General features: G+C 39.8%; 1 protein-coding gene across 3 annotated transcripts in view; it reads right to left on the minus strand.

Annotated features, from left to right (window-relative positions):
• PHACTR2 (phosphatase and actin regulator 2) overlaps positions 719-12,294 on the minus strand; it is a 125,749-nt gene continuing 114,173 nt past the window's right edge. For all 3 annotated transcript variants that reach the window (XM_021390563.1, XM_021390564.1, XM_021390565.1), the window contains 2 exons: positions 8,926-9,002; positions 719-6,010 (listed from right to left, as the gene is read on the minus strand). In XM_021390563.1, the coding sequence (XP_021246238.1) occupies positions 5,995-6,010; positions 8,926-9,002 (93 nt within the window). In that variant the 3' untranslated portion in view covers positions 719-5,994. The remainder of the gene's footprint in view (positions 6,011-8,925; positions 9,003-12,294) is intronic.

Genomic DNA, 12,294 nt, shown 5'->3' on the forward strand with positions numbered 1-12,294 from the left:
CTTTGAGCACAGTTTTTAAAATCTATTTTTAATCAAATTAATGAAAACACTGAAGTCTAAGGACTGGCTTGGTGCCTGTTCATAGGTGACACTCTCCATTACATGCTGCAAAAGTTTAGTTCCAATGAATTCTCATAAGAAGGCAGTAATAATAAAATTTAATTTTAGGCAATTGTAGCCACAATACTGCTCACGGTCAGTGTGTAAGAACCTGCTGGCTTTGCTGGACCCTACTAAGACCCTGCTGGAGCTCAACTCCCCTTACCACCAGCACCTGCAGTGGAAGGTGCAGCCAGCCCTCCAATCTCATCACCTCTCAGAGGTGCACTTGCAGACTGAAATGGAAGAGTCATATGTGCAAAGATGCTCAGTACTGAGCGGTGCCCTGTCCCTAGCCAACCTCAGCTCTGCCACAGAAAACAGTCTTGAAAGTCTTGTGTCTGAAACACAGTTGGGTCTATGAAACAGGGCATATTAATACTGCCATGATTTATTCAGAGTAAAAGCAGTTGGACACAATGTTCTTTATAGGCCCAATCCAACTGAACCCTTTCCATTCCATTCCGTTCTTTGAGCGACTGCTCTATAAAAAACTGGAAAGGAACAGCAACTTGCTCCATCTCCACACCCTTCCCACCCCTACTCACATAAAAGTCCACTGAAACTATCTATTGATATCTTTTTGTTTTGTTTAAAATCATACCAGCTAAAACAATCGTCCAAAACACAGTATTTCTTTAATTCCAAAACTTATACAAGTTTACAAATCAGTATACCACCACACAAAGTAGTGAAAGGAAGAGAAGATATGTTCAGCATCATTTTACTATATTGTAACAATGTTCAAATATGGTTAAATTTGACATAGTATTGCAAGACCTTTTATATAAAGAATTAATGATTGAACAAGAAGATACAGAGAATACAATTAATTTCGTTGTTCCTATCCAATGCAATATTTAGCTTCTAGAAAACAATGAAATACTGGTGAAATGCCGTATCCAGTTCATACAAGCTCTGTTCCCAATAAAATCCTGAAACAAGATGGGAGCACTGACAAAATGAATCAAGATGTTATTAATCATTAAAGTTAATAACTAGAAACCTGTCCAAATATTACAGTGAAATATGTTTTTATTCAATTCCTCTCTTTTTCTATATAGATTCATTTTTTTTTTTCAGATTTCTTTTAAACAGAAACTTTGACCTGTTCTGGGGAATTGACTTTTTATTTAATCCTCAAATCTAGATAATGTACTTCTCTTTTTATTTGATCCTCGGAATATCTTAATATCAACCAAACAAAAACTTTCAGTTGTAATTTTTTTTTTTTTTTTTTTTTTTTTTTGTCCATCAAAAGCTAGGTCCCAGCAGTGGATATTGCACTGAGCTTTGTACAATAAAAATAAAGATAGTCACAATAATGGAGCTAAATGTAGGAACTCCTAAAGGCAGGAGGCAAGTTTATTTTGCTTTTCACCCTGAGTACATCTTTATTTCAGTTCACAGCAGCAGCATAGGCCTTGACTCCTTGAGATGCAAAAAGAAAAGATGATGTAAAAGCAGTAAATGACACAGTTCTGGTACACTCAACAATGCAGACGTAGGCTTTGAGCTTGGTTTACATTCCTATGAAAGCACTAGCAGGCACATTAGGAGAAGGGTTCACACTCATCCCTGCTGCTCACCAGCAAGGCCCAAACAGAGCAGTGCTGGAGTGCAGGCCTTGGGACACGACGACCATCATCACATCCTGTCAGGCCTTTCCCTTTAGCCCCCGCCTGGGCTCTGGGTGACTCCCCAGCAGCTGGGTTGGACACACAGTTTTAATCTTCTGTTCTTATAAGGATACAAACTGGGGGCTCAGACCATGTTTATAACCAGGCACAAAGCTACTGAAAATGCTGTCCCACAGCACAGGGGCAGGCGGTGAAAGCCACTGCAGCGAGGGGCATGCAGAGCCATGAGCAAAAGTCCAGCCAATAAATGCAGCCTTGCAGACCTGCAAGAGGCTGTGAACATGTGCAATCATTCGAAGACATGGCTCCTGGTCCTACATTGTTTCAAACCACTGCTTGTGAAATGTTTTTTGGTTTAAATAATCACTGCCATTTAGCTCTTTTTTTTTTTCTTTTCTAGTTTTTGATTCTACACACTTATCACATTTTGAGGAATTTCTCATTTGAAACTGTAAGGACTAATATATATTGCCTGAAAGCAGAGAGATATTCTAGAACCATTTCAATTGGTTTTGTGAAGAATAAATTAGGATTTGCTTAAGCATCTGCACCCCTACCCATCCAGCAACACACTGTCATGCGATAAACGTGGCCCAGGGGGTCAGTTCAGAAACCACCACTTCAGGCCACTCATTTTCTCCTGTGTGGATGTAGACATCTGAGTTCATGTCTGACATCGTGGAACATAGCTATGCATGTAAGGCTTCTCACAAGCTCTAGATGATATTAAAATGAAGTGTCCAACCTGACAGAAATTTACACATTGATCCCTTTTAGTCAGCTGCCCTGTTCTATGTATTGTATGGGAAGTGTTACTCTTTTCTTTGCCATTTTTACATCTTCTTTTAATTTTTTTCCACCAGGATTGCTCATTCAGGAGTTTCTCAGGACTTATCCTGTTCTTTTTTCATGCTGACAGCATGCAGCATCATGGAGTGTTAGGTACACAACTTTCCAACAGGCTGTTGTAGCAACTTGAAGGTGCTTGACATCATCAATACAGAGGACCAGGAGATGATCAGTAATTCTGCTGTAGGCAGCTCAATAAGGTAAAGCAAACTTGCTTCACAGAGACATACCAAAATCTCTTTTTTTATTGCGTGGATAACACTTTACAGCTGTTGCTGTCCTGCCAGTTGATATTTAGAATATAAAAATAATATATACAATTCTAAGTCTGTGCATGAGTACAATACACAATGGATAGTTTATAGTTCTGTTTCTCCAAATATACTACATTTTTACATAAGTCCCAATAAAGACAACTCTTTTTGTCCAGTTACATACATTTGCTGAAGTAGTTTGCCGAACTGCAGGCAAGAGAATGCATCTGATTATTCATCATGGAAGTATTAAGAAATGAAAGAACAGCTCAGCATCTCCACCCAGGCTAGTATCTTGTCTCCAGCAATGGTTCATAGTGAATACTTTAAAAAACAAACAAAAAAACCCAACAAACAAAAGCCAGGAGGAGAATAGCGAAAGCCTAAGAGATACCTCACCTACATATCCTCATGCCTTATGGCAAAATGCAGTTTGAGGAAGCCTGAGCCAGAAGTTGCATTCTCATCTTTATGCCTTAGCTCTGAAGTGAGAAGGCAGCATGTTTCTTGCCATTCATGTTCTCAGCCTGGTCTGGAAGAATGTCCTGTTGCAGAGTCACTTGGTTCTCTTCATCCTAAGAGCCTAATAAGTGTTAGTTCACTTCCACAATCCTTGCATACCCTGGCATGTCAATGGAACTGCTGTCTTGTCTAAAGTTTACATGGTCTGACCTGACCTTGGCCAAAGCTATTACTCTGTCTGTACCCCAGCTATCTTTCTGCCTTGAGTATCTTGTCTATTTCCAACAGTTTGAAAGTGATTAAGGCAGCACTGAGGTCTAGTTAATTGTTCCACTTGTTTCCTTTGAAGTGAAATATTGTGTTTTATACTTCAAAGTCAACAGAGTAAACCTTTATAGGATTTTGGACATACATTTCCAAGTTTGGCAAAAAGAAAAAAAAAAGCCTCATACAGAATATTTATTAAGTGCTAGTATAGGTTTTTAAGTTTGGTCTTCAAATTCTAAAAATAAAAATTAGGATTGTACCAGAATTGCTGACAAACCTTCACTCTAACGGCCTGATCATTTCTGTATGATTTGGTGCCAAAGAATACATTTTCACTGCTTCCTTGATGTCAGTGGTGTTTCTATATTTATAAAATGATGGGCCTTGCAGAAGCTGAACTGTTTCCTGCAAATGGAATCTTAATGCCTCTTATTGATTCCATTAAAAAAGGAAGGTGCTTGTTCTTTTCTTTGCTACAAGCATGTAGATGGCTATCTTATTTGATTGTTGATATTTTGGGTCATACTTCATTGGATTTTTACTAAAATACAAATGATTCTAACAGTCATTTAAATCTATTTTCTTAAAAAAAAAAAGCTTGTCAACTCATCTAACATAATAGGATGCCATCTGTTGGAAGGCACTCTCCTGTTACTTCAAGTGCTCTTTGCTAAAATAATCCACCACATTTATGCAAACCTGATCTTGCTGTAAATATTAGTAAAGAGGGAGATCTAATTTAAGCCACTAAATTGCCTTCCTGCCTTTAGGCTGACATCTAAAACAACTACCTTCAAGTTTAGAAAATAAAAATATTCCACAAGAATCTATTGCAGGTTTTAAGGTAAGAATCACATCTACGCAGACCTTTTATTGCCTGAAAAAGAAATACTTACACTTCATAATTAAAAACTAAACAGGACACATAAAAGACAAAAATAAATTGTAGTATGTACACACATTAGAAAGGATAAATAGCGTATATATTGTAATACTGCATTACATGTATGCATATGTGAATTCCAGACCCCCCCCAAATGTTGTGTACATAATCCAAAGGATAAATAAGTGCTAATATATGACAGAGAATTCCTTAGTGTAAACAACGCCACAGGCTTTTTAATAGGTTTTGGGCCAACTTACAAAAAGCTTGTCTTGCCTTTCACACTCCATACCATTTAATTTGAATAGCAGTCCTCACATATACAATTCCAAGACAGTATAAAAATTTATGGATCTAATAAGCATTCTTCACACTCAACAAAAACAGGCTGCAAGGCTGCAGATGCTCTAAGGATTTTCTATTAACTTTCACAAGACCACAGACTGAAGACACATTGATTCACGTGTGAGTCCTTCCCATAAGCAGTGCAAGGGTTCTCACATGTAAATGTCATATTAGCAATCACTGCACAAACCTGACGGTAAGGATTTTTGTGCCCCATTTCAATTCTGAATTTGGATTCACACTAACACGATGTCAAAGCTGTCACTACTGCCTGGCATAGGTGAGGAAGATAGTGATCCCTCTGGTTTGAATGGCAGGTGACAGGTAGAAAGGAGTGTTTTTAAGCACAAATAATTTCACTGCATTCATAGTGTCAGGTGTCGTTTCCTCTCCGAGTCCTGTTTACCTATTTTCGAGGATCCAGAGAATGTCAACATTAAAAAATGAAAAATATATTACTTGTTCTGTATGAATGTTCAATGTGTTTTCTTGAAGCATGCTCGACAGGATTTTTAAAAAAGATGTCTGAGTTATAATAGGACTAATTTCTGGCAACTGTATTTACTGGCACCAGAGAAAATTACAGTTCTTCACTAAAGTACTGATGACATGACGACTTGTGGCTTTCTGTCTTTCTCAGACAGGCTGCAGCCACTAGAATCTACATGCACAGCTGCTCACACTTTGTTTTTAAAAAAAATAATTCTTCCCACTGGCCAAGTGCATCCCTATACAGTGCCACCCATCCCACCATTCTCTTCTGGCTGACAAGGGAAGTCCCTCTCCCCCTGCTCTCAGTCCTCCTCACGGTCCCCTCCTCAGTCACTCCCAGTCACAATGCTATAAGGTCTGAGGAGTTCCTGGCCGTAGGCTCTCAAGTGATTGTCTTCTGCTCTTCCCAACGCGTCAAACTCTGATGAAGAAGACCATCAGCTTGTCTCTGTGGGCTGGCCACAGCACCGTGCTCTGTCTTAGCATCGAGATATATCTTTGTTAAAACACTTCATACGGCTTCTCCTCCTAGTCAATTCGTTTGTTCATTGATAAAGACAAGGGCCACATCCTTCATTAACCTCAGGGTAAGCTGCAAGATTCGCTCACACTCAGTAAAGTTCCAGTGCAATCTCGGGTCTTCAGGACACAATGATTTCCCCAAAGAAAACTGTTACATAAAACATGGGATGTGGTCATACAGCTATGGACGATGAAACCTGAAATGATAAATCATTTAGAATTATATTACTGCAACTGACACACAGCTATGGTGTGGCTAAGGCACTGACAGGTGTCTGTCCACATCATTAACCTGCTATGCTATGGCCCCTAGTACAGCCCCTTTGCTTGGGCCAACCACTGCTCTTCCAGCCACTGCCTGGACACAGCGGGGTTAGCACAGGCCAACAGGAGGACTGGGCACAACCAGGGACAGCAAGACACCCTGACTTGGTGGTGGTAGGGAAGAGGTTAGCTGTAGGAATCCAAGCTGTGCCATGCCTGCTGGCCTCAGGGCTGGACAACAGCCTCCAGAATGCTTTGTTTAACAGCACAGATTGAGCCACATTGCATCTGCTATTTGGAGAGACACTGATGGTAAATCAGAAAAGCTTTGCTGAGCCATAAAAATTAACTTTCTGTTTTTCAACCATTCTGCAAAAATGAGGCTACAAAAAAAAAAAAAAGGATTTAAAGGATTTTTTTCTTAAAGTAACCCAACAAATTTTTTAGCACTGCAGAAGCTTTCTTTGCCAGCTGTGGCAAATGAAGGCCCAAATACACCTCACTGTATACAATGGGCCCAGAGAAGAGAAACAAAAGGAAGCCTGACATTACCTCAGTAATGTGGTACAGAACAGGAAAGCATTTTTCAAATACAGGAGGTGTACACAAAAGGTGACATGCACAAGTATGCAGCTCATCTGCTAAGAGTGGGTACTGTGCATTGCAAAAAAAGACAGTTTTTTTAATTTGTGAAAAATAACAATATATTGGACTATATATAGCATTTCCATTAGAAGGGCTTTATAAACATCTACTAATATCCTCTTCCCAAGATTTTATTTATTTCTTATTTTTAGAAACTCCATTTCTTGGATTCTGTTACAGAACAACAGAAGGAATCAATCTAAATTAGTAGTAGAAGAACCATTCAACTGACAGTTATTGCAGTAAATAACGAGCAACGGAAAACAGTGGCTTTTCTTTCCCAAGTTTAACATCAGATTTGAACAATTCAAAGATAATGTAAATACTGAGTATAATAATAGAACTTTTTATAATGTGAAATAATACAATTAACTGTATGTTGTAAGATTTTTTTGTTTATTAAGTAGCTTCCTTGTTGTCTCATTCTATCACAAAACTTCACAAATAAACCTTTGTTAACCAACTACCAGTGCAAGTTAGTACTCTCTCAGTGATCATCCTGCAAACAAAAATTTTTTAGAAGAACTCCTTCTCTGGACAATGACTTTTGTCTATGGTCTTCATAAAACAAATCACATTCTTGCTGTATCAATCCAAATGTAATGGGGAACTACATAATTTTAAACAAAAGGTCCAGGAGGAAACGGAATCTCTTTGTGTTCAAAAATGCAATTGACTTAAAACATCTGCATTAATTTTGTTACTTAATAGGCTTCTTCTAGTGTTGCTCTGTTCAGAGTTCTTGCAGTGGCTTCACAACACATTCAGTGAAAATAAAGGGCGTCGAGGGAGCAAAGAGAATCATGTATCCCTTGAGATTAAATTCCTCCAGGTCTCTGTAGTATCACTGACTGTATTAGCCATAATTTGGCCATGTCTATTTTTGACTGTATTTTCCAAGAACCATCTAAAAAAATGTTTTCACTTTTTAACTGATTTGTCACTCCACTGGATAGTTTGTTCAGCTTTCAAGAATCCAACTGTAATCAGTCTCAACTGTTTTCAATTCCAGTGAAAAAATATCTAATTCTTTTTGTATGACTCATGCATATTCGTACTTATGCTTCTATAATGCAATGCAACTCAGAAAATAAAACAACTTAAGCAAGGGGTGGCACTCCATCTCTTTCACCCAAATTTCTATTCCTAAACATTTTCCTTCTCTCCGCTGTGAAGCCCTTTTTAAAAAAATGTTTTTATAGTTCTGAATAAGATATGCTAATTTAAGAGAAAATTACAAAAGAAGCCAAATGAAAAGATACAGAACTGTATCTGAAAAGGACATTTTCTAATTGTCAGAATGTGATTTGAATTTTTATTGTGACATTCTTAATTATAGGATTCATGCTCACCTGCTAGGATCTTAAGTTTAATTGAAATAGTGGGGCAATTGTTTATATCTGGCAACTCTGTGTGAAAGTGAAGGCAATAACACTACGCATGCAGAGTTGGCTGATCCCAACAGCAAGCTCTGCTTCTGGTGGCAGTTTTCAGCCTTCAGAATTTCCAAAGATACAAACAGATGCCATGGGGATGGCAGAAAGCACCTCTCCCCTCCTAGGAATATGTCTGCCAAATTTGAAGTCCCACTGAAAACTAGACGCTTTAGAATTCTCTAAGCAATAGTGTCTCAAACAAAATCTTTGTGTTATCCAATACAGAGAATAAAACAAGTTTGGATGAAAATATCACAAGTAGCAAACAAGGAATATTAGGTTCCGCCTCATTCCCTAGAAACCAGAAACTGCTATCAGGAGTTTAGGTGACTCCCCATAATATTGATGGAGACTTTTCTGAAGTTCAACACATCATCACTAACCAAACACATTTACAAAAGTGTCTACTTCCATGAGCAAGGGTGTGCTGCTGGAGGACAACCCTTTTTTGTGCTGGAGGACTGTTAAATTCACCTGGAAGGAAGGTTTAGTCCTTCCAAAGGATTATGGTTTAGATTTCCCAAACAATCCTTCTCCACTTAGCAACTGATCCACTGCAGTCACTTTCACTGCCCTGTCAGCTTCAGGGGTCCATCAGCAACACTGAGAAACCCCCCAGAATCAGCAATGGGATCCAGGTGGGATTCAAGGGAACTAAAGACAGGAGTCTATTTAGTTATGAGACAGTTGCAGAGGACCTGTAGAAAGGCAGAGGGTAGCTGTCATAGTCCTCTCTCTGACTTACACGAAAAGATGGATTCACCCACCTGGTAAACTGCCGACTTTCCTCATGTACTTCCATTTCTGTGCTTTTAAATTCATTCAGTTCTTTCCGTATTGCCGCCTAACAAACAATAAGGATATATGCAACCATAAGAAACATGAAGAAAAAAGTCCAAGAGGAATCTGGCCCTGCTCTTACAAGTTCACAGTTCTCACACATTTCTGATCATAAATATGAATGACTTCTTTTCACATACAGCTATTTGTAGCAATAACACATTAGAAAGAAGATCAAAGTATCAAATAACAACAAATAAAGAAAGATAATATCTACTGCAGCAGGCAAGCCAATCCCCCAGTGCAATATGGCACTTGCTACACACGTTAAAAGGATAAGGGACTCGGTCATGTCAACAGTCACCTGTTGAGTATGCATCTGCAAGGGAATTGTATCTCCATGCACAGCCCCAGAGGAGCTGATAAGTGACGCCCACTGCACAGTAATTGTACAAACAGCAGGATCCTTGCATCTCTCCCTGGAGACAGGACTTCAAGGATGCAAGATGAATAGCACTTTTTAAGTGTGAATTAGTCACTCAGTTTGATTAATTCTACATAAAATTGCACAAAATATTTGGACATTTCATGCTTTTAGTTGGCAGATACTAAAGAACAACATAAATTCAGTGCACTTTATAAATGTCAGTCCTTGCTGCTTAAGTTAAAAGAACAATAAGCAATTTATATTCATCAAATAAACTCATCAGGTAATACATATTATTTCTGAAAAATTCTCATGTATACATTACACGTGGGACAACCAAGGGATCAGATCTAGCCAGTATGTCTTCATGAAAGGCAGTTCCTGCTTAACCAACCTGATCGCCTTTGATGACCAGGTGACCTGCCTATTGGATGAGGGAAAGGCCGTGGATGCAGTCTCTACTTAGACTTCAGCAAGGCCTTTGACTCTGTCTCCCACAGCATTCTTCTGCAGAAGTCCATGGCTTGGACAGGTGTACTCTTCTCTGGGGAAAAGAACTGGCTGGAGGGCCACGCCCAGAGAGTGGTGGTAAATGGAGTTAAATCCAGCTGGTGACCAGTCATGAGTGGTGTTGCCATGGGTCAGTAATGAGGCTGGCCCTGTTTAATGTCTTTATTGATGACCTGGATGAGGAGATTGAGTGCACGCTCAGTAAGTTCGCAGGTGACAAGAGCGGATCTGCCAGAGGACAGGAAGGTCCTACAGAAGGATCTGGATAGGCTAGATTGATGGGTTGAGGCCAATAGGATGAAGTTCAACAAGACGAAGTGTCGGGTCCTGCACTTTGGTCATAACAATTCCATGCAATGCTAGTTTTGAGGGGTTAGGGGCAGAATGTGGGGGACAGAGTGTAGTAGAAAAGGATAAGGGGGTGCTGGCTGATAGCCAGCTGAGCATGAGTCAGCAGCGTGCCCAGGTGGCCAATAAAACCAATGGCATCCTGGCTTGTAGTGTGGTCAGGACTAGGGAGGTGATTGTCCCCATGTGCTCAGCACTGGGGAGGCCACACCTCAAGTACTGTTGCCCTCTAGGGTGTCAGTCTTAAGATGAGCAGCTGAGAGAACTGAGGTTATTTAGTCTGGAAAAGAGGAGGCCCAGGGGAAACCTTATCGCTCTCTACAACTGCCTGAAGGGAGGTTGTGGCGAGGTGGGGGTTCTCCTACGTAACTAGGAATAGGATGAGACGTCATGGTCTTAAGTTGTGCCGGGGGAGGTTCAGACTGGATATTTGGAAAAATCTCTTCACAGAGTGGGTTTTGATGCATTAGAACATGCTACCAGTGGAGGTCGTGGAGTCACCATACCTGGAGATACTCAAGAAACGTGTAGATCTGGCACTGAGTGACATGGTTAGTGGGCATGGTGGTGATGGGTCAACAGTTGGACTCAATGATCTTAGAGGTCTTTTCCAAACTTTATGATTCTATGATACTAGAAAGGCTTTTGTTTCTGTGACAAATGATTTCCTACCTTCACTGTTAAATGAAATGCCAGTTCATTCTTGCTTTCCCTTTTCCCTATTTTAAATAAAAAGCAGTATCATTTCATTAATCCCCAAAGAAATCTCATCTGGTATGCATGCCTTCCAATGAAGAACAGACATACAGCATGATAAAATTACAGCATCACCAGACTGAGGTTTTGTAAATGAAAAACTTCATTTTAAACAGGGTATGGTTCCACTTAGCCACGGCAGCATGCTTATACGAGGTTGCTGCAATAAGGAAAGAGAGAGAGTAATTTCTGAGCACCAAATCAGTAGCAAAGACACCAGAGCTGCAGCTCCATAATATTTTTACAGTACTATCTTCTGTTCCCACTGGAATTAGAAAAATGACTTCCTTGGGAGAAAAGGGCAGGGAGTTTCCAGACCCAGAGCCTTTGCCTTTCTGCTGAGGCCAGTGAACATGAGGATCACGGAAGCAACCTTCGACATCTGTTCATTACAAAATGAACTGAGATTACAAGAACATCCTAAATTAGAGAGGAAATGCACTGCTTGTTCTAGGAAGCTCACCCAGGTTTTCTGGGAAGATGGGCTTCAGTGAAAATGGAGATGCTGGGTGCCTTATTCTCCCACAAGTAGTCTTCAAGACTACTTGAAGACTAGAGAGGGCTCAGCCCCTCCCAGAATCAACATCTAGAAACATATCTGGGAACATTTTCAATGTCTCCACCTTGTCAACATGAGATGCTCTCCTTGATTGTCAGATGAACTGACATCAGTACTACAATACCAGATGAAATAAATTCAGTGCTTCATGCTCCTCAGCTAGAAAACAATGGATTCTTGTACAAATCACTTTTCATGCCAAGCACAAGTCAGGATTTCCATGAAAGTTGGTTTCATCCAACTAAAAGTGCTAAAAGGACCAGAACTTTTTGATATGTAAATCCTGCTGCTTTCCTCTTATGAAGTGGTACAGGAAGAAAACTGAAGAGTTTGATTTGTCTTTTAAAATAGAATCACAAAAAAATTTGTCTTATTCATTGTAGTTATGCAGAGAAACTGTTAATTGATGTATGTCTGGGGTAAACTTCCCAAGAAGGGCTGCTGCACACATAAATTTAACTCCAAGAATGACAGCTCTAAGGACACAGGAGTCCTTAGAAAGAAGGAATAGCTCTTACCCTTTTCAACTGAATGAATTGCAAAAGTGAATCTCAGTGATCCTAACGCAGGATTCTGCCTGCAGAGACCTTGCCTGAACTACAAGGATCATGCCTGTAATTGCCAACACTGTGTACCTGGCTTAGCAAGGATTTAAAAGTGCAAAGAATTTTGGCCTGAACTGCCATAACAGCACTAGCAAACGCACTCTTAATAGGCACCCGAGTGAGTTTACCTAGCTGCAAGCAGTAAATGCAC

The sequence above is a fragment of the Numida meleagris genome, chromosome 3, assembly GCF_002078875.1.
Source record: "Numida meleagris isolate 19003 breed g44 Domestic line chromosome 3, NumMel1.0, whole genome shotgun sequence".
NCBI classification, from domain to species: Eukaryota; Metazoa; Chordata; class Aves; order Galliformes; family Numididae; genus Numida; species Numida meleagris.